The sequence below is a fragment of the Asterias rubens genome, chromosome 10 (assembly GCF_902459465.1).
Source record: "Asterias rubens chromosome 10, eAstRub1.3, whole genome shotgun sequence".
NCBI classification, from domain to species: Eukaryota; Metazoa; Echinodermata; class Asteroidea; order Forcipulatida; family Asteriidae; genus Asterias; species Asterias rubens.
Window position 1 is genome coordinate 9,254,002 of NC_047071.1, and position 23,851 is coordinate 9,277,852.

Here is a 23,851-nt window from a genome sequence, read left to right on the forward strand (position 1 = left end):
AGCGGAATTGGCAAATTATCACGGGACATGACTAAGACGTGTATTGCCCTTATACGGTGTGATGGTACTGAATAATGCGAGTAGGATGGGCACTGGCAGGTGACTCTGAACGCAGAATTAACAGTGGCTATAAACAAATGAAAATACACCGGAGGGAGTCGGACTCATTCCTCACTATGACTCATTGACATAGTTCCCTCACACTCTACCTAGACCAAACCGCCATCTTTGTATGATTCCATGCTTATACATTGGCATTAGTAGCACTCAATCTCATTTTGGTACATTTGATCAGACTGGGTATTTCTCCCCAGGTCTCGACAAGGTTTATAATGTCTATATTTGCCGAACGGGAAACCCAAAACATGTCCGTGCGCCTTCTGCCAAGAAAGCAGCCCGGCAGACCACAGCCCGGTACCTGCCTCGTCAGCGAGTCTTGGAAGAAAACCAAAACGTGATAAACCCACTCGTTCCAAAAATAACCATCGCATATTGTGTGCTATTTATAATTAACAGGCCGCTTGAAAACTGGGTCGTGGGTTCGACACGGATAGTTACCCGCATTTAGTTTTTTTAACCGATGGGTGACATGTCAATTGTTCAATTAAACCCAGTGTCTATTTTTATAAGTGTAAAAAGTTTCTTCGGGCCGTCGTGGATTAGGTCCGAGACTTGAAATCGATTCGCACTTGAACAGCATCATTCATGAGATTTGAAAATATATGAGGTGACTCAAGCCTTGACCTTTGACCTGTTGACATCTCTAATTATGCACTGACAGTGTGTGATCTTGACTTACATTATCTTTGCCTCATGATGGATCAGACATTATTGAACATAGTTTATTGATTAAGGTCATATCTCAAACGACCGGAACCATGCAGTAGGTATCTATATCTCAAAAGAGAGGGCTTTGAGAAGCGTTCATAAGTGTCAACCAATTATGTTTGTGTAATGTCTCCAAAAGAATACGCCTTGTGCCAAAACTGACCAAACTGACCCGATTCGATAATTGTTTGTTTGTTGTCAATGTTTCTTAACAAAATCGTTCCTATTTCTCGTTCCAGCTGTTTCAGTGGCGTTCCCGCACTTCTTCAACATAGGAGGAAGGCGAAACAATGAGGGAGAAAGACCTGAATTTGAACAGCCGTACAGAAACGCAGGCGCCCCGTTAAACCAGCAACAGCAGACCGGTCAGTCTTCAGTATTCTCCGAGGTCGATGCCGATGTCGGGGCAAACAGCGCTTCAAACAGTGCCGAACAAGACGCCGCTGGGTCTCTTGGAGGGGACGATGGGGCAGGCGGTTCGGAACTCGACACACCTGACAGCCCCGACACTGGCGGTGCTGTCGTAGTTCCCGGAGCCGCTGGGGGAAACAACGCTGGTGATACATCCACAACACTTTCACCTAACGTAATCGGTGGCGACCCAGGGCTCATCGTCAACTCGGGCCAAGGCACATCAGCCGGTGCCAAGTTCGGTATCTTCGCTGGGGTTCTCACCGTTGTTGGTCTTGCCGCTGGTGGCGCTTTCTACGCCTACAGGAAGCGGAGGGCGGCTAACTACGGCTCAAGATTTTGAACAGTTAAAAAACACATGATTTACCAACGAACTTCGATTTAAAACTTTCGTACTGAGGCTTCCAGACGGGTATAATCATGGGAAACACTTAAATTAACACAACCCGTGTGCCACACCCCTTTTAATTTTGTCTATACGCGTTACCGCTCCCCAATTCCCTTATTTCCTTAGTCAGCCATTCCCGGTCAACCTGCGCACTGCTTCCTGACCTTTTGAAAATTCGGATTGAATTAACTTACATCTACTTATAGATCTCTGACGCATTGGCTAACATTTCCGCACTTACTGGAGGTGAAGACAGAAAGGTTACTTGTCACTGTGATAAAAACCTCGAATGGTTCAAGATAAAATGAAAGTTTGCTTATTTGATGGGCAGCATTTTCTTAATATGCTACGTGCAAATGTTGCATTGATTTGTTATCCTCCATAGTGAGTATGTACTTAAATAGCATGCAGTCGAGGTGTCATCATGGGTTTACTGTGCTAAGTTTTAGTATTTTTATTGGGTTTTTTGTTCTTCAAAATAACATGTGAACATCACTTTACAAAATGAACCGGTATAAAAGTCAGCGACGTTCCATTCCATTTAAGTTCAACGCCATGAAATATTGTATTTAAAAACTAATAAATAACTGTAAAAAAAAAAAAAAAAAATGGATATTTTGTTCAAATTTGTAAATAATTGATTGTTTGTTTTTCTGAATCTTTGTTGTTTTTAGCATTATGAGAAAATATTATTTCTATGGCAGGATTCCATTTTTGTCAGATTTTAAGTAATAAAACAAACTTTAACTTAAACAAAATAAAAATAAAATAAAAACCACTGTTAACAACTCCCAGACTAGAATTAATCTGGATTATAATCCCATTGAGCCAGACCCATTTCCGGGCGGTATGACATCGAGGTCACCCTAACAAATCCCAGGTCAGCCTGACCATGACACGGGTCGGCCCCCGTTAACATCTGGGTAACCATCTCTTTTGAAACCAGCGTCTTGACAAAACTAATAACAGACCCCTTGCATTGACCACAATATTTGATGTAATGAGCACGCGTAACAGCGCGTGTACACGCTTGTACGTTTTCATTGTTTTTACAACAAAGATGGTGGTCAATGACAGTGACGTCATGTGCAATCCACCTATAGTGGCTGCTTTCTATTTCACGGCTTCGGTAGCGGCTATGGCTACTTTGCCCAACAGACCCTGTACTAAATTAAGCAGCCTGAGCTAATTATTTTCACGCGTGCGCATGTGCAGATGGGAAAACGCGCATGCGTCATGCCACCATCAACCTCACACAAAAAAACACGCGATGCTCTCTCATTTTGCCAACAGTAGCAATAGAGTGCGCAGGTGTGATGTGTAATTTGCATAAGTCGTGGGAAAGGGCCACTGTGACACTTTCACCTAGTATTTATTATTATTTTAATATACATGCAGAATCAGGCATTTTGCTGCATTTTGTTTCCTCTTTTTGTGTGTAAAAAGGCGAAAAATACTGGGGAAGTGGTAAATAATTTGTATGCATGTTTTGTCTGTTTTTATAAATGTTGAAATAAAATTATAAAGTCATTGTTCAAAGTAATAGTTTTTACTGGTTTTCAAATTTGTGAACTGTAGTATGCTTACTGGTAGATAAAAAAAACGTTCCTATTCGGTTAAAGACACTGGACACTAATGGTAATTGTCAGAGACTATAGTCTTCTCACTTGGTGTATTTCAACATAATTATGCACAAAATAACGAACCTGTGAAAATTTGAACTCAATTGGTCGTCGAAGTTGCGAGATAATAATGAAAGCATACCCCTGTCACACGAAAATGTGTGCTTTCAGATGCTTGATGTTGGGACCTCAAAACTTAATTCTGAGGTATCGAAATATAATTCTAATATTTTAGTGGAAATTACTTCTTTCTCGAAAACTAAGCTACTTCAGGAGGAGTTATATTATCACATCTCCATATATTGCTTGTTACCAAGTAAGTTTTTACGATAACAATTATTTTGAGAAATTACCAATAGTGTCCAGTGTCTTTCACATTAGCCTAAAGATGCATTGTTCCAATTAGCATGCATGAAGTTGTAGTCAATCATTCTAACGTAGGCCTACTGTTCGGAAAACATGGGATAAAATATTTTAGAACAATTGGAGAGTTATTTATATCTTACAATGGGATACTTTGAAACGCTAGTTGGCAGCAGACTTACCTGTACATTTCTATAGACGAACCCAGGCGCGCTAGTGTTGGGCGCCGCCATGGGCATAGTCTTGGTTCAAAACTCTCCTGGATTTGTCACAAGAGAGCGCGCTATCACCCCCAACGCGCTATCAACCACGGACCGATATCACACGAGAACCGCTATCACAGGAGAGTCTTGGCACATTCGTTAAATCTCCCCCCAAAATCGGGGGGAAACATGATGCGCGTGCGTAGGTTTCCCGCAGAGCCCGCCCCTTCATTTTGGGGGGAGATTTAACGAATGTGCCAAGACTCTCCTGTGATAGCGGTTCTCGGGTGATAGTCTGGTTCCCAGACCCAAAAATCTCCGACTAGGCTCTGTCGAATTTAGGGTCCGGTATCACCCAAAATCACGTGACCAAAAAGGAGGCATTCCTCCTCTTTCGAAGTTATCCGAAATGTTCCGAACGTGTTGTCGTCAACATTCGGACAGTATCGTTCATGTTCGGTACGGACTCGTAATGTCAGTCCTGTCGGCCGTAGATCCAGGAGTTTTTATGCCAGGTATTGCCAATGCAGGCGTTGTGCCTAAATAAAGCGTTTGCAAAGCAATGCGACAAGTTCAAAATATAAACCTGAGAAATCGCTCCGGGATCTGGTAAGTTTTTGTCCTTTTTCTTCAAAAATACTTTTTCAAAGGTGTTTTGACTTGAGTGTTCATTAGACATTAATTGAGGATTAAGTTTCATGATTTTTAAAAGTGGTAAAAATGGGGCAAAATCTGGTGGCTATCTGTCGAAATTATACGTGTTGAACCAGATTGTCATTAATTGACGATCAAAATAATCTCGTAACCCTCCGGCCTGGCGGCCGTTGGGAGAAGGGTTACGTTATCGCAACTAGTAGTACCTGCAGACATGGTTTCCCTGGAGATGACCCCCGACTATATAGCTCTATGCCCCCGACCCTGACAAGTTGCGTCATGCTCTATTTTTAACCGTGGGTGATACCTGACCTAAGAGTTTTAACAAGAGACGTCAAGGAATCTTTGGGCAGGGGACCAGACTACTCGGGTGATAGCGGTTCGTGGTTGATAGCGCGTTGTGGGTGATAGCGCGCCCTCCTGTGACAGATACAGGAGAGTCTTGAACCAAGACTACCATGGGCATCGCGTACTTGTGCCTAATTAAAAAATAATACAAAATAATAGTGGCTTCTTATATAGCGCTCACAGGTCCGTCACGCAGTGACGCTCATGGCGCTTCAACATTATTACCCCTGGTAAAGCCCGGTTCATACTTCCTGCGAATGCGAATGCGAAGCCTATTTGACGTGAATTTGACGTCACACACTCCTTTCGCAGCGATTATCGCAAGGGAGTAGAGCAGAGGGCAACTGCTGCGAATTGTTCGTTGCGACTTTGTGACGTCAAGATTCGCTTCGCATTCGCATTCGCAGGAAGTATGAACCGGGCTTAAGTCTGCTTCCACCACCTCATCTCCCCTTTGTCTGATCAATCAACGGCCTACCATACTGGATCTGCTTGAGTTGTACGCGTTTTCGGGCAAAATCGAGGACTTTCTGCTGATGCGTCCGTAGGTGCCACTTTTGATTTTTTTTTTAATGAAATCATTAAAGACCACGTCTTGCTGTTGTCTTTAATAATGGCATATGATTGACATTATGTTTCAATATTATTGTCAGTAACTAAATGTGATTATTAATAACAATTTACCTCTACAACAACGAAAATCAAAAACGACTTGCAAATTTAAAAGTTGGATGACTACTGGTTGATTAAATCTATCAAATACAAACACAGACTGTATAAAAATATTAACATGTCAATTACTACCGGCCCCAAATTAGCAGAAATATACCATTTACCGTAATAAAGGAAGCACAATACTCTAAAGATAAATCTGACAATGCAAAAAAAAAATGATGTGAAGAAGACATTGAAGATTATTAAGCTCATAATTCTGAATAATTAACTGGTAGTCGTGAGTCAGACACCAGGCTTAGTCACAAGGGTGGACACAGAAATGATACCCATAAGGTCGCTGTTATATTTAATAATTACTTATATATTGGCCCATAATTGGAGATCAGCGTGAAACCGGCAACTACCGACCTGTACCTTTGTTATCGTGTTCTTACATTTAAACAAAGTAGTCTAAATGGGGTCTCTATTATTGGGCCAATGTTATTTTCTTTGTACATAATTATTGATATCTGTCATGTCCAATGGTCATCTCTGTTAACCCTTTCGCCGTCGACACAAGTATATGTTACTCAGGTAATATCATCAAAAATGTAGAAACTATTATAATATTAAAAATGTTCTCAATGTTGAACTTTAAACACTAAGTTATAGTTTGGCTCCAGGCTAACAGACTGTCACTCAACTTAAATAATTGTACATTATGGTTTTGGGAAATAGAAAGAAAAAACACATTCGAGTGTTATTGTCAAGTAAACATAGTAATGAGCCCATACAGCGAGTGGCTCATTTAACACTTACTTTGGGTTTATATTGATGAATGTCTTTCAAGAAAGATCCATATAAAATAATTCGAAAACAACGAATCATAAAAGAAATCATTGGTCGCATGAGTACATTGAAGTATACTCTGTCCCATCGAGCCTTCTCTTCTGTGTGTGTTTTACTGTTCACCTCTTCGTCCATACCTTTTTTATAATTGTAACATTATCTGGGCAAACACAGTAAGTCAAATCTGAATAAATTGATTAAAGGCACTGGACACTATTGGTAATTACTCAAAATAATTATCAGCTTAAAACCTCACTTGGTAAAGAGTAAAGGGGAGAGGTTGATAGTATAACAAATTGTGAGAAACGGCTCCCTCTGAAGTAACATAGTTTATGAGAAAGAAGTTGGTTTCCACGAATTTGATTTCGAGACCACTCAAGTTTAGAATTTGAGGTTTCGAAATCAAGCGTCTACAAGCACACAACTTCGTGTGTGTCAAGGGTGTTTTTTCTTTCATAGTTATCTCGCAACTCCGACGACCAATTGAGCTCAAATTTTCAAAGGTTTGTTATTTTATGCATACAGTTTGTATTTGAGATACACCAGGTGAGAAGACTGGTCTTCGACAATTACCAATAGTGCCAAGTGACTTTATTAAACCCCCTCGTCCGCAATGGCCTCATTTGAGGACGTTTACTATTTGTGATCGTTCGTTTAGCTCTTGTCACTGGGCTCACCCGTGTGAGCACTGCGGGGTAGACCCAGGGAAGCTAATCGAACGCACCCTTTGTATTAGCCTGAACGTCTGACGTCATTCTCCGAGGCTCGTGAATTTTCGCCAGAGACCGGCATCAAAAACTGGAGTGTGGTTTAACCTTTGAGCTCATTAATTTCACAGTCAAATTCTATTGCGGACTTGACAGCAGTTACTATCTCGGCATCTGTGTCACTGCACGTTTATCATATCATTGTATCCAATGGAATCACTGGATCCAGCGGCAAGAACATGTCTTGCAGATAAAGACAGGAGATTAGTCTAACTTTGTATTGTCTTCAATGCTTCCTCACGCTTGTTCGATTCTCTATGAAATTCACAACTTTCTCCACCCAATTTGTACCTTTCCTTCAAAGATTAACAGGGAAGATTTGTTCATTGGTAAATATATACTTTATATATATATTTTTTTTCGAGTTTTCGTTCAATACATATATATATATATACGTCCTCATTTGAGGACACTGAGCAGTAAGTGTAATAAACATTGCTATATGAACAGCGCCCTCACGTCCTCGTATGAGCCACTGTGCAACAGCGTGTACATTTTTCAGCACGCTCCATAGAAGAAGTAATGACAGTAACAATACAAGAAGGGAACATTTATCATCCCTTAGTTTAAAAAATAGTTAATGGCCTGACGTTTCGACCCTAGCAGAGTCTTTCTAAGTTGTTTGCAACAGCTAATTCTATTGTCTCAACCCTTAGTTTACTCACATTACCCAGGTTTGCTGACCGTGTTTATTATATCAAAGGAGAGATAAATGGTAGGGGGAGTTGACTTTCAAAGCACCAAGCACAGATGCACTTCACTACATATTCTCTAAGAATGCACAGAGAAAAACAATTCTTTCTTTATTTGATGAAAGCGGTCTTTAATATAGTTGTAGATACGATACTCCATCTTCATCAGTCCTCGTAGCTTCTCTTCGGCCTCTGACGTCAGTTGTTCCTTATGCGCCGATTTGGTCGCAGTGGTCTGCTTAACTGAAAACAATTAATACATAATTTAACGTAGTGGGGGTGCGTGTGTGTGTGTGTAATTCAAAAGGGAATTTGAAAGTGAATAAAATAATGGTGTGTGGCGTGTCATAAACTTTATCGCAAAATACTTGGTATTTATACGCGTGTGTTGGGCGTGGAATGCACCTTATTCAACAGTAAGCGCTTGCGCAATGGGCATTTGCCAAATAGGTCTCTAGCCTAGCTTTAAAGTCACCTGGAAATATATTTGTTTTTCTTCAAACATTGGAGTATATGTTTCTGAACAATAACATAATTTGTTGAGTAATTGTTTTTAAAGGCAGTGGACACTATTGGTAATTGTCAAAAACTAGCCTTCACAGTTGGTGTATCTCAATATTGCATAAAATAACTAACCTGTGAAAACTTGAGCTCAATCGGTCATCAAACTTGCGAGATAATAATGAAAGAAGAAAACACCCTTGTCACACGAAGTTGTGTGCGTTTAGATGGTTGATTTCGAGACCTCAAGTTCTAAATCTGAGGTCTCGAAATCAAATTTGTGGAAAATTACTTCTTTCTCGAAAACTATGGCACTTCAGAGGGAGCTGTTTCTCACAATGTTTTATACCATCAGCCTCTCCCCATTACTCGTCACCAAGTAAGGTTTTATGCTAATAATTATTTTGAGTACTTACCAATAGCGTCCACTGCCTTTAACGATTTATATGTTTAAACAATAAATACAATTGTGTGTGGGTGACTCCGCCTACCCCTTTTGTGGCGTCGATCGAGGCAGACTTTGCCTCGATCGAACATCGAACACACGTTCGTGCAAGTACATTCAAGTCCTAGTCGTGAGCTTGTACGTTTCGAGAAAGTTTTTCCTTGCACTTTTCCGGCAATGTCGACCAGGTGTATTGCTGCTGGATGCAGCAAAACAACTAAAGATGGGGCCAGTTTGCAAAGTGGTCCGGTCCGACGTCTTTTCCAGCGCTGTGCAGCAAACACTTCGAGCCGTCGTGCTTCGACACGTAAGCTTCGAATATCTGTTGATTGGTCCAAGGTAGCAACAATCTGTGCATTACCTTATACTTAAAGACAGGGGATCAGTATATAGCTATAAATTCTAAGACAGGAGTGCGTTTTGGCGACCCCAACCAGAAACATTGGTTATATCGGTTGAGCGTTTTTGCGTGTTCGGTTGAGCGCGGTGACGATGCTGTTCAGACCAACCGGTAACCGACTTGTTGAGTTGGTTGGGCTTTGGATGGGGTCGCCAAAAGGCACTCCCGGTACCTGCTTTTCAGAACCTTTGATTTCGTGAAACACAATGGTTTCATTGGATATGTGTTTTCATTGGTCCGAGGTGACGCTTGGCAGCGGCACTTTCAGTCATGTTTTATGAATAGTCGTACCTTTCCATTCACACAACGCAAGAGAGCATAACCCATTGATAGACCTACTGTTCTGAGCAAGTCTTTAATTTAAATACAGAGGACGTTCACATAGGCCACTAAGTTGCTGGAAATTACTGGGAAAATGTCCATAACATACAAGGAATGAGCAACGATTTCCTTTGTGTAGCAGAGCAAAATGCTACACCAAAATGTGTTTAGACTTGAGACACTAACCTGCATCAGATTTCGGCTGTTTGTACGAAGAATATATATTGCTGAACAAATCTGGTGCGAGGCGTTCTATGACACGTAAAAAATCGTCAACTTCCTCGGACACCCCAACTGCAAGTGCGCCATTAACGTGCTTTACGGCTTGGTTGTATGCCCACTCACCAACGTCACTTGAAAATGAAGGAATGAAAGGCAAAACAGAAATGTTAAACTAGAAAAAAAGTGGGAATATGGAACTAGGCAGAAAATTGTCCAACAGAAGGATAAATAAGGGAATCAATGTGTGGTGAAGAGGTTTTAAACTAGTGGTTTAATCCCCACGAGGCCTGGTTCTTGATAACTTTATCGAGACGAAGTCGAGGTAAATTATCAAGAACCAGGCATCGGCGGGTTTAAACCACGACTTGAAAACCGATTCAAAACACTTTGATTCCCATTCATAAATACCTTTACGGTAAAAAAACATCAACACTTTGGTCAAAAAGTAAAATAAATGCAAACATTATAGTTGTTCAATGATTTCTTTCAACACAACACCCCTCCAGCTATGAAATGTTAAGGCCCTCCGCTGCCACCGGGCAAACAACTCCACAGGGAATGCTGTGGGCGTCGTGCGTATCGCGTGATGTGGCTCAACTGTCCCGGCCGTTGCTCTCGACCAATAGGAATGATGAAACTGTCTTATAAGCACAGGTGCAAGCTCCCGTGTAACGCCCATGTTTCAACACTTTTTACCGGTCATAAACAAAGGTTTATACACACCCACGTGACGCGCTCTCCGCCAATAGGAATAACGAAACTGTCCGAGGTATTTATGAATATACAATAATGTGCTGCTGATTAGTTCTAACTTTAATTATATTGTTAAAGACACTGGAAACTATTCGTAATTGGCAAAGACCCGTGTTCTCATATTGGTGTATCCATACATAAAAAGCCTGTGAAAATTTGAGCTCAATTGGTCGTCGAAGTTGCGAGATAATAATGAAAGAAAAAAACACCCCTGTCGGACGAAGTTGTGTGCTTTCAGATGCTTGATTTCGGGACCTCAAATTCTAAATCTGAGGTCTTGAAATCTTGGAAAATTACTTCTTTCTCAAGAACTACGTTACCTCAGAGGGAGCTGTTTCTAGGAAGAATACTAAATAATCTATCCATGTTACTATTTTGGGACTGTTACCGACATCGATAATTATTTTCTTTCTTTTTGAAGCCATTTTTTACGAACAAATTTTCCTTTTTAAAAGTTGAGTTGCAACTGTTTTTCCTTACAAAACGACAGATTTGCTCTTCATTTCAATTTACTGCTACAATAGTTATGTCAACTCTTTTCAGAAAAGGCCGAAAAGAACTGAACTTCAGAAGCCCTTTGGACTGATTAAATATTCAAACCGAGGTCACGCATGAACAAAAACACCGCACGAAACACTGAAGAGAAAACCCGGATTTAAATCTTATTTACGCACGACTTGCTGATTGATTGTAAGCTTAACATAATATACGGAACACCGTCTGTGTTTAAACATTGGTCTGACAGTAATAATGTTTACATTAATATGGGTGCATCACAATTATGAATTGACTTTGGAGACCCTTTTAAAAAAAAATTTTATTTATTTTTTTATGTTTTGTTCCATGGAGGCAAACTGAGTATAATTATTCTTTACACCGTGATTCTTACCTGCATCGTGGGTCCCAACCGCATAACAATTTCAAAGTTGTATTAAGCAGGAAGTCGTGTTTCATACAGAATGGCATTTCTTGCAAAATACACTCACTCAGGGTCTGTATAAAACAAATGCAACATATCTCGGCTTTAATAACAATTGAAAGTACCACTTGTTTGTGTTTGATACAAATACCGGCAGAAAGGGACTCCTATTGGATTATTATTTTTTTAGTTATGTATTCATATTTTCCGAATGTTTTTTAATGTTAGAAAAGGTGTCTTTGTCCTCTTGCCATGAATATATATATTGTGGTTTATTATTTGATATATATAAATATATATATATATACATATATACTGAAGAAGGAGGTCCGGATTGGATCGAAAGCTAAGGCCATCTACCCTATTCATTATATATATACATATATATATATATATTTTTTTTTATCTGCTCACTGGCATAAGGTGTTTGTTTTTCTCCCTCTCTATCTTTCTAGTTTTTGTTTTTCTTTCTTTTTAATCACCCAGTCAGTTTTCACTGTGGTTTCTTTATGATAGTACGGATTAGGTTACATGCAATATTATTTTAACACACAAACAAACTTGCAAATAATATTACTATAGCCCTACCGGAATAGTAGTGTTACCGCCTCTAGATTTTGCCATTTTTGCTCTATTCTCCTTCATGTTTGTCACGGCATAGTCAGGGTTAACTCTATCGCCATAAAAAGAGTAGCTGAAAAATGACTTATATCTTTCGACCGGATCACGAGTTACACTAATGTAAATGGGAGGAGTTCGCCTGCAAAATATTGGGAGAAAATTCACAAAACTGATTAAAGACTCGTTATTAACCCAATTCACAAATAATGACACAAGCTTTCACAAGGAGAGTCAAATAAATATGTATAAGGTTCGGTTTGGATCGAAAGCTAAGGCCACATATACCATATTCATTATGAAAAATATTTGCAGTGGTGTGGATATTACATAAAACTACAGGGGATGTGGCCTTATAGTTTTCGATCCAAACTGAACCATCGTCAGAGACAAATAAAAAAATATATATTATATATATATATTATTTGAATCCATCGTTATCTTACATTATTAATTTTATTAACGCTTTTCCAATCGTATTGCAACATTAACTAAAAATCATGTTGTTTGAATTGATTTCTTGTTGGTATTTTCCGTTAACTCAACCCTTCACTTAAAGCCATTATGCACTTTCTGTAAACAGTATTGTCCAAGTCCAACACTTCGTGTATCACACCTTATATATACAATATTAAACCTGTGAAAATTTAGGCTCAATCGGTCATCGGAGTCGGGAGAAAATAACGGAACAAACCCACTCTTGGTTTCCGCACGTTTCGCCGTGTCAGGACACGTGTTTAAAATAAATCAGTAATTCTCGCTATCGAGAATTGATATTGCTTTAATGTTTTCTCAAAAAGTAAAGCATTTCATGGACTACCATTCAGGAGAAGTCTTTCGTCGTTACCTTCTGTAAATTATAATAATACACGGTTTTTATATAGCGCTTTTTTCACGGGGTGTCTCAAAGCGCTTCCGACATTATTAGCCCTGGTCACTAGGCCTTAAATCACTCCTTAAACCATCTCAGCTCCCTGGTGGGGAGTATACAGCCTGTGCGACAATTACATGCGCAACATGGCTAAATCAATCACAAGAACCATCTCTGCCCTCACAGGTACCCATTAACCCCTGGCTGGAGAGAAGCAATAATAGTTAAGTGTATTGCTCAGGGACACAAGTGTCACGACCTGGATTCGAACCCACACTCTGCTGAACAGAAGCATCAGAGCTTTACTTGAGTTCGGTGCTCTTATCCACTCGGCCACGACACCCTGAAAATTATTTGTAAATATGTGAACTTTTTTTTGTTCTGTACCGAAAGTGTATAAGGGCTTTAACATTATTGTTATAATGATCAAATCATACTTTACAACCTATGGGCTTTTTAAATTTCTTCGTGGCTTTAACAGCTTCGTAGAGCCACAATTCCAAATGACTGGTTGATACAACACGAGACATTCTTTATTGAGAGGTTTCTCATGTTTTTCTTTATACATGTACTTGTACTTGAATTCTGCCAATTATTATTTGTTTGCAGTTAAAAGCCAAACCAATCAAAAGCGACGGAGGATCAGCCGTTCGGAATACAAAAACAATCATTCACCTTAGATTCAATAAAAAAAATTGGGGTATTGATGCATTCATGTAATCATGTATGTTGCATTCATATAATAACTACCATTTTCCCATGTCCACAAGTAATTGCCATGGATCCATCAATCTCTAACATTATTTAAAAATGTATTTCCCAAAACTTCACCATGCTTGTCTGAATTCGTTTCTTTTCTGTGTTTTCCGTCAGCTGTGCCATTAATTTTTGCTTCAATGGACCAAACTTAAGAAAGTCCGCGTTTTGATTGGTTAATTTACAAAAACACAAACATGTTGTAAAGGCTATAGAGGCTTAGCCACTGCTATAGGACGCGTGGTCTCCCCTTCCAGTCGCTTGGGACCGCAGCTCTACCAAGCTGTCCAGGCCACGAAAGGCCTTGGCAAAAGGTTTACAGCAAATCAGGCCAAAAATACACCGGCAAACCCAATTTGTTGAGGGACGCTTGGTGGCAGCAGACTTACCAGGTAAACATCTATTGTTCTCGGTCATGTGCGCACGCTCAGAACTACGTAAACAATGGAAATTTACCTGGTAAGTCTGCTGCCACCTAGCGTCCCAACGGTCTCCTATAGCGCCGTAACAAATTCATTCGGGACTTTAGGGCGCGTCATGTCAAACGAGGGAATTAATAACTTGTGAGAGCGGTGCATTTGCCATTAAATCGTACAATTTGTTTGTTTTATTTACACCTCGGACTGAACTAATTTACCGTACTAATTAGCCCAAACATGGTGCCGAAAACAACTCACAATTTGGAGGTATCTTTTTACCGAAAGACTATATTGTATTTGGTTAATTGACTGGGTTTCATGTATTGGTTGGCATGTTCGTTTGGAGACACTATAGATGTTCCGACGTAGTGGTCGGAACAGCTATTGTATAATCGTCGAGATTTTCAAAACGTTGTGTTTCCATTCCCAAACGCCATAGGGTTACATGCACGCCTTAAGCACTAAAATTATTTTTGCATAACAATGACCCCATGTTGACCTCAACTTCCGGAAGTGGGACCATGTCTGAAGAACTACAGAACCGATTTCCATTTTTTTTGCAGTTATAGACTCCTTACTTGGGCATTGAAGCACATAATCCAACTTGGAACAGCCATATGTTTGTTCACAAACACCAATTATGTCTATGTTTGTAATTTATGTGGTTCGTTAATTATCTACAAACGCAGTAGTAGTTGGCGTTAAGTTAAGAAAGGTCCAAAGTTTGCAATGCTTAGAGTGTGAAGGGGGCGGGGGGGGGGGGGGGGTTGGAAACCACGAAATGTGTTAAAAGTTTATATTTGAGTTATGTGCAAATTTCTCAAAAGTAGTATTCTCCGTATGATTTGAACATTTCAAAAACTTGTGACGGCCCCCTAACTGTCCAATATTTCGCCCAAATTTCGTTTTATTCTCACTTACCATTGAAACTCCATGTGTCTTGTATGTCCGGCAAAAAGAATCTTCCCTTTTTGATTGAAGAGTTTGCGTCTGTCACCTTCAACCTGTCAACAAAAAATATCAAACAGGAATATGACCCAATAAGGAGAATGAGTTACAATGGAATCATTTTGCATTCTAGATAGTCTGTGGTGCAATCTTAGGCCAACAAGGGGCACAAAGAATCGAACATAACATGAGGCCTTTAAAGGCACTGGACACTATTGGTAATTAATCAAAATAATTATGATCATAAAACCTTACTTGGTGACGAGTAATGGAGAGAGGTTGATAGTATAAAACATTGTGAGAAACGGCTCCCTCTGAAGTGCCATAGTTTTCGAGAAAGAGGTAATTTTTCACGAATTTGATTTCGAGACCTCAAGTTTAGAACTTGAGGCGAGACCTCAAGTTTAGAACTTGAGGCGAGACCTCAAGTTCTAAACTTGAGGTCTCGAAATCAAGCATCTGAAAGACAACTTCGTGTGACAAGGGTGTTTTTTGCTTTCATTATTATCTCGCAAGTTCGATGACCGATTGAGCTCAAGTTTTCACCGGTTTGTTATTTTATGCTTACGTTGAGATACACCAACTGTGAAGGCTAGTCTTTGACAATTACCAATAGTGTCCACTGTCTTTAACATGTGAGCAGCAGTAGAACATTTTGGGTTAACTGCATCTTCAGGTGGGGATCTATGTTTTTTCCATCTAAAAAAACAACTGAATTATAGCTTCGTATCCGCGTTCCGCTTTATAGCATGCTCAATCTTTAATACCCACCCACCCGAACCCCTCCCCCTAAAATGTCTTGTCTTGATCCACCCTCGACGATGCTGGTAATGATAGGGATGAAACGCCGTCTGAGCATTATATGCAGAAATTATATGGATACGAAGCTAAAATTGAGTTGTTTTTTAGATGAAAAAAAAACAAACATTAGAGCAAAAAATGGTGCATCATAGCTTGAAATAGGCATGAACTTCCAACATCTGAGAGGGGGAAAAAACCGTTCTGTGCAAAACAATTATCAACTCATTTGAAAAGCTTCATTATCTGCGTTTAGCAATCAAATTTTGTGACAGCACTTTCCCAAAATCTCCTGAAGCGATCTTCAAGTAGGAAGAAACAATATACTCTGCTCGTCTTCAAGGGAAGACGAGCCGCTGCTCGAAACGTCGAGACCAAACTGGCTATTCTCAGAGCCAACACTCACCCTCAGAGATTTACACATGGTTGTACCCGGAAGCTTACTATTTACTTATAGTTTCTTCCTGTTTCTCTGATCTGCACAGCCCAAACGCAATTTCTGTGTACATGTCAAGGACGTTATTCTGTCTTGAAAGATGGGGGGGGCATCGTTAGTCATAACGTTTACGGTGTGGGGTCCGGGTCCCTGATTTTTGTAAACCTTAGTTAATTGTTTATTCATAAATACCTCAAACAGTTTCGCTATTCCTATTGGTGGGAGTGCGTCACGTGGGGGTGTTTAAACCGTTTATAATGACCAGAGTTTATACCCGGTTGTCCGCGCTAGTCTTGTTGCAATACGTTTCTTGTTACTGGCGATGCAGGCGCTGTCGGTGAGTTGGCCGTGCTGTGTGTGAAAGGAAAACCAGCGAATGCACAAGACTATACGCCCATGCGCACGAACGGAACCGGTAAACACGAGTATAGTCTGGTTCCCTGACCAAAGATTCCTTGACGTCTCTTGTTAAAAATGTTAGGTCAGGTATCACCCACGGTTAAAAATAGAGCATGACGCAACTTGTCAGGGTCGGGGGTCATCTCCAGGGAAACCATGTCAGCACGTACTACTAGTTGCGATATTAAACGTTAACCCTCCGACTTCCCAACGGCCGCCAGGCCGGAGGGTTATGAGATTATTGTGATCGTCAATTAATTACAATCTGGTTCAACACGTATAATTTCGACAGCTAGTCACCAGGTTTTAGCCCATTTTTACCACTTTTAACAATCATGAATCTTAATCCTCAATCAATGTCTAATGACACTCAAGTCAAAACACCTTTGAACAAATATTGTTGAAGAAAAAGGAAAAAACTTACCAGATCCCGGAGCGATTTCCCAGGTTTATATATTTTGAACTTGTCGCATCGCTTTGCAAACGCTTTATTTAGACACAACGCCTGCATTGGCAATAACTGGCATAAAAACTCCTGGATCTACGGCCGACAGGACTGACATTACAATTCCGTACCGAACATCAACGATACTGTCCGAATGTTGACGACAACACGTTCGGAACATTTCGGATAACTTCGGAAAACTTCGAAAGAGGAGGAATTCCTCCTGTTTGGTCACGTGATTTTGGGTGATACCGGACCCTAAATTCGACAGAGCCTAGTCGGAGATTTTGGGGTCTGGGAACAAGACTAACACGCGTACGGACATCGTACATGGACATTCAACATGCATACTGACCATACCATGGAGGTGGAAACATACAGAGCTCAAGCACTCGGAAACGGATAAGTTTTACAGAGTTTCTTACTTTATTACGCATTTTAAAGCCATTATACCCTTTCGGTACAGGAACAAAAAAAGTTCACAGATTTACAAATAATTTACAGGGTTTACAGAAGGTAATGGTGAAAGACTTCTCTTGAAATATTGTTCCATGAAATGCTTTACTTTTTGAGAACAATATAAAACAATATAAATTCACGTTAGCGAGAATTACGGATTTATTTTAAATACATGTCATGACACGGCAAAACGCGCGGAAACAAGAATGGGTTTTCCCGTTATTTTCTCCCGACTCCGATGACAGATAGAACCTAAATTCTCACAGGTTTGTTATTTTATATATTAGTTGTGATACACGAAGTGTGGGACTTGGACAACACTGTTTACCGAAAGTGTATAATGGCTTTAACCAAAATGTATTTATGAATGGGAATCAAAGTGTGTTGAATCGGTTTTCAACTAGTGGTTTAAACCCGCCGAGGCCTGGTTCTTGACAATTTACCTCGACTTCGTCTCGGTAAAATTATCAAGAACCAGGCCTCGTTGGGATTAAACCACAAGTTGAAAACCTCTTCACCATACATTGATTCCCTTATTCATATTCCACTCATCAAAACACATTTTAGTGGCAAAAGCTTTATTTTGACAAAATACCACTTCCACGTGACTTTAATAACCACGGTGATTCCGTCTCCAGTTAGCCCTATATAGGACTCTTCCTCTGTGCACATATACAGAGTCCTAACTATTAAGGCTTGTTTCTGGGGCGGAAAATTTTCAAAGCTTCATAACAAATCTTATCTGCAACAAGTCACTCATTTCAACGGAATCACATTCTATGGCGGCATACAGTTTTCTGCGGTGGGTTTTGGTCCTCATATATTCCTCACAAATCCGTCATTTTCGTGAAATAATGCAGCTCCCAACTTAAACAATTCCCGTTTTGATCGTTTTCTCACAGTGTTGTCTGTTGCCGTGCGTACGCGTATACATTCGCGTGCAAGACGCATGATGCAAGACGCATGGATTCTTGGTCACCATTATCTTGACTGCACAGCGTTAACACGCAAACACAATGCAATAGTTGCGCGTCGTGCGTCTTGCGTACACACGGCAGACTGTGAGAGTACGAAACAAAATTTGAATTTCTTAATGTTGGGAGCTGCATTAGTTCATGAAAATGACGGATTTGTGAAGAACATATGACGATCAAAACCCACCGCAGAAAAACATTTGCTGCCATGGAGTGTGAATCTGTTGAAATTGGTGGCTTGTTGCAGGTAAGATTTGAGTTATGAAGCTGTGAAAACTTTCCGCCCCAGAAATGTACCCTGATGTCCAGGACGTCACTGTAGTAGTACAATACGAAAGTGTAAGGCCGCCAGGGCTACGTCTCCAGTATACTTATACTAACATTTACACGCAGATAAATGCATGGGGAAAACACTATTTGATTTTGGGAAATATTATCTTTATAATGATTTGTCCTGGAGTAGGTTAAATTTGAAGCATTTATTTGGTAATGTCATATAACAAAATTCCCCATGAAAATTTTCGCATTAATTGAACGGCTCTTTTTTTTTTCCTTTTTTTTCTTTTTTTTTGGGGGGGCTGTTTGTTGATTTTTTGGGTTGTAGGTAGGGGTGCTTGTTTGTTAGTGTGTTTGTTTGTTTGTTGGGTTTTTGAGTGGTGTGTGATGTTTGTTGGGGGGGGGGAGGTTTGTTTGTCTGTTTGTTTGGTGGGTGTTTTTATTTTTTTGCTTGCCTATCCGTTTTCCGGTTGGTGATAAACTGCATGATAGTTTTTGGGAGTTTTCCCCCAAAATGACCTTGATCAACCCACAAAAATTTCAGGTGCACTATCTGGTCGTCTTATTTAAACTCTTAATGCTCCCGCTGTGTATCGTACCGATTCCAGATTTCATGAAGCTGAATATTAATTGACACGATGAAGATGCCGTTAAAGAAGTCTCTGCTTGTGTGCTGTTTGGTCGCCTTATTCCTGAATTCTGCTTATCGGTTAATAATCTACCAATCTTACTCATCATCTTCGACCAAACTCAACTTGAGCAGACTTACTCATCGAAAAGGAGGAGCCGGAGTTACGAACCCGCCCAATGAATCATTTGCAACATCACAAGCTAAAGGTAAATAAAAATGTTCAGTGTAGACAGTAGAGCTTGATGAGTGTCATGGTTAAACCTGTTATGATTATAGTGAGCCAACCACACCATTTTGTGCTTAGCATTGACCAAGCCAGCTTCGCTACCATGGGCAGCGCGCCCTATCGATACCTCTCGTCACTAACCCAAATGGCCCAATTTCATAGAGCTGCTAAGCACGAACATTTGCTTAGAATGAAATTCCTTCCTTGATAAAAACAGGATTACCAACCAAAAGTCCGTTTGTTGCATATTGCTTGTTACTGGTATTCAGCTGTTGTTTGCCTACCCTGAAAATCAAGTAGAAATTTGGTTGGTGATCCTGTTTTTATCAAAAATTTCATGCTAAGCAAATTTTTGTGCTAAGCAGCTCTATGAAATTGGGCCCTGGCATGGTAGTGATGTACTGGGAAAACGACCACAGACAAAAAGGACTGTAAGGTTCTTTATGTCTGGAAACGACGCTGATTGGCTCAGGAAATTGGTTATGTGCATATAGATGTCAAGTGCGTGTGCGCGAAGTTTTAACTATCTGCGTGTTGATCACGCCCGCGTTTTTTAAAAACAAAAACATTCTTTAAAGGGTAAATTTTTCTTAGCAAACACAGTTTGAAGATTATGATCAGGGGGGGGGGGGGGGGGGGGGGCGGAAAGGGTCGCGCCACGAACCCGCCACCTACCTACGTTGAAAATAATCTCATTCTTCTCTCCCGACGAGCGCCAGTCGAAGCTCTCCATACAAACCTACGCAAACGGCGCGCTATGTAGTGCACGTACATTCCCTGTATAAAATTAAAATATTTCGAATACGTTCTCCCTTTTGAACGCAAGCGCGGCCTTTGAGACTGCCTGGACGGGTCCATTTAATCAAAAGGTGCGTTTATCTCTAAATAATGTTAGTTCACCCAATGTCTACACTAGAAAACATCGTAAATGATTTTGTGTTGCATTGCCAACTGCTTTAATAATTTAATAATTTAATAAGCAATATATATTTAGCGTAAACGACATGTCTTACATATTATGTTTAAGATGTGCGCTTGCCTCAGAATTAACATTACCTGCGGCGAATGTTCCCATCCGTCAACAGACGATCGTTTGCGTGGAAACCAAGTATAGGCAGAAATCATTTTCTCAAAAATACCTCTAAAAAACGTCAATAATCCAGAGGATGTACGGAGGGATTTTGTTTAAACTTTCAGGAATGAAAGATCTATCCCTCATCACAACATTTAGTAAAAAAAATCAGAGGATGAACGATAATTTTTTTCACATTATGTCGATGTTTATAGCCATTTTAGGGGTGACGTTTTGTAACAAAACTCCCGCCTGGACCCATTCATACACGTTGGCCGCTGCAATAAGCCAACGGAAAACTTCGGTAAAATGTTTAAGCATTTTATGTAAAACTAACCAGTTTAACAATTGAAAATGCTCTAACAATAAGTACTGTTATGTTTCCAGTGCTGTTAAAAAGAGAATTTCAGCGGTATTCATGTTATCTTTTCTTGTTTAATATTGTAATCACCTATTTTTTAAAATGGAGTGTACCCAAAAACGCGCTAGCAAATGATTGCGAAATACCCCTTCCGCCCCCCCCCCCCCCCCTGATTATGATAGTAGAAAGCTTCCCTTTAATTTTACTTACTGAGGTGCTGTAGTTTTTGAGAAAATGAGTAAAACTAATAATGTTCGTCTCAGTTTTAGCATGTAAAAACGTATTAACCAGTTATGCTATGGTTTTGGTATAATATCATAACTGGTTAAGGGGATTTTACATCCTAAAATAATTTTGGTCTCATGATACCAAAATGATTTTGTGACTTGTTTTACTCATTTCTCAAAAACTACACAACCTTAGTTAGTAATATTCGAAGGGAAGCTTCCATGTAAGTTTAATGTAAATCTGTGGACATTTTGAAAAAGTTCCCGAATCCTTTATGACGAAAGACATGCGTGCGCGCGTAGAAAAGATTGAATAATGAATACGTACGCTCATTTATGTCCCATTTATGTGTGCTAGCATAATAAGCAATCCCTCGATGTCGAGACAAGATGCTCTCCAGAGAAAAAAAAAATAAGTTGTTAGGGTTGAGGTAGCCCTATATAGGACCCTTTCTCTGTACACAGGAACAGAGTCCTAACTATTGAGGCCCGTTTCTGGGGCGGAAAAATTTCACAGCTTCATAACTTAAATCTTACCTGCAAGAAAGCACCAATTTCAACAGATTCACATTCCATGGCAGTATATGTTTTTCTGCGGTGGGTTTTGATCGTAAGTTGTTCTTCACAAATCCGTCAATTTCATGAAATAATGCAGCTCCCAACGTTAAGGAATTCCCATTTTTGTTCGTACTCCTCTCACAGTCTGCCGTGTGTACACAAGACGCACGCACGACGCGCAAATTTTGAATTGTGTTGCGTGTTAAAGCTGTGCAGTCAAGATACGGTGACCGAGAACTCATGCGTCTAAGCTTGCATCATGCGTCTTGCACGCGAATGTATACGCGTACGCACGACAACAGACAACACTGTGAAAAAACGATCGAAACGGGAATTTTTTAACATTGGAGCTGCATTATTTCATGAAAATGACGGGTTTGTGAAGAATATATGAGGACCAAAACCCACCGCAGAAAAATGTATGCAGCCATAGAATGTGAATCTGTTGAAATTTGTGGCTTGTTGCAGGTAAGATTTGAGTTATGAAGCTGTGAAAATTTTCCGCCCCAGAAATGTACCCTGATGTCCAGGACGTCACTGTAGTACAAAACGAAAGTGTAAAGCCGCCAGGGCTAGGGTTGAGGTAGCTGCAGCCGATTTCACGAAACGCTAGGATCAATCCTAACTCTAGTTAGGACGAGTAACCCGTCCTAACTTAGGATGAGTTCAATGCGTCCTACGTATTTGGATACGGAACTGAGCCCGTCCTAAGTCCTAAGATTAATCCTAAGTTAGGAAGAGTTTCCGTGAGCCACATACTCTCAGGCAGGGGTGCGTTCCACTCGCGCAAACGACTCGCAACTGTTCGCGCAAACGTTTTTTTATCGTTTGAACGATTGGTGCGTATACGCGATGTCAACATGGCGGCGCCCTGAAATGAAGATGGCGCGCACCATACGTAGGGTTTTTTTTAACTTCGTGTTTGCTGCAATAGTCCTCTTTTTGACGTCATTACATCAACTAATTAACTTTGTTATTCCAAATCTGCATTATCATCCACCGAAAATACAATGTAATTATGTTTGTGACAAAGAAATAATACCGTATGCTTGTCCGCCATTTTAAAAACCACTCGCCAACACCTCCGAAGTATGTTCGCCTAAAGTTGCCAACGTTCGCCAACGGTGGCAGCGAACAACTCGTTCCACTTGAAATTGTTGGCGAACGTGCGCAAATGTTGGCAACGTTTGCGCTAGTGGAACGCACCCCTGGTGTCACAGGTTGTAGTTATAGGGTGGGTTGGACTAGGGAGATGTCTCTCACGTTCCCTCTCCTTTCGCTGCTGACGCTTAGCTGTTGCCTGAGCTAGTCGATTCTTTTCAAAACTAGCCGTGCCTCTGTGCAACAGTTGCCTCCATGATGCTCGATCTGTTGTCAGGTTCTCCCAGGAAGCAGTATTGAGACTACACCTTTGTAGCGATGCTTTTAGGGTATATTTGTAGCGCTTCCGTTGCCCTCCGCGAGTCCGTTGTCCTTGGCTAATAGTAGAGTATAACCTTTTTAGGAAGGCGCTCGTCTGACATTCTGACGCAAAGGCCAGACCATCTCAGCTGGGCCCAATTTCATGGCTCATGCTTCGATCGCGATTCCCCGCTTACGTGCAAGCGCCGAATTTCTGCGCTAGCCTTGTAAACGTAGAATGCCTAGTAACGTGAAGTACGCACGCGCAGAAGCACAAATTCGCCGCTAACCCGTGAAATACGCTTGCCGCAAGCACAGAATTCCCTGCTCCCGTAAGCGCCGATTCTGTGCTTACGGTAAGCAGAGCCATGAAATTGGGCCCTGGTGTTTGATGATCATTGCTTCAATGCTGGTGGTTTTTGCCTCAGTGAGGACACTTGCATTCGTGTGGCGGTCTTCCCATTTGATCTTAAGAATCCTTCTGAGGCAGCGCTGGTGGTAGCGTTCCAATGTCAGCAGGGCCCAATTTCATAGAGCTGCTTAACGGTCGATTTTGTGCTTAACGGGTACACCTAGCAAGTTTTTAATTTCATACCCTTGCTTAAGCAAAGTTTTTTGCTTACATAGGTAAGCAAA

General features: G+C 40.6%; 2 protein-coding genes across 2 annotated transcripts in view; one reads left to right on the forward strand and one right to left on the reverse strand.

Moving 5' to 3' along the window:
* LOC117295275 overlaps window positions 1-2,236 on the forward strand; it is a 3,826-nt gene extending 1,590 nt beyond the window's left edge. Inside the window, exon 2 of the mRNA XM_033777831.1 lies at window positions 1,068-2,236. Within this exon, the coding sequence (XP_033633722.1) occupies window positions 1,068-1,582 (515 nt within the window). The 3' untranslated portion in view covers window positions 1,583-2,236. The remainder of the gene's footprint in view (window positions 1-1,067) is intronic.
* A 4,805-nt stretch (window positions 2,237-7,041) lies between these two features.
* LOC117295747 (uronyl 2-sulfotransferase-like) overlaps window positions 7,042-23,851 on the reverse strand; it is a 48,665-nt gene continuing 31,855 nt past the window's right edge. Inside the window, exons 5-9 of the mRNA XM_033778477.1 lie at window positions 14,926-15,008; window positions 11,929-12,100; window positions 11,311-11,414; window positions 9,633-9,799; window positions 7,042-8,022 (exon numbers count right to left, since the gene is read on the reverse strand). Coding sequence (XP_033634368.1) covers window positions 7,859-8,022; window positions 9,633-9,799; window positions 11,311-11,414; window positions 11,929-12,100; window positions 14,926-15,008 — 690 coding nt within the window. The 3' untranslated portion in view covers window positions 7,042-7,858. The remainder of the gene's footprint in view (window positions 8,023-9,632; window positions 9,800-11,310; window positions 11,415-11,928; window positions 12,101-14,925; window positions 15,009-23,851) is intronic.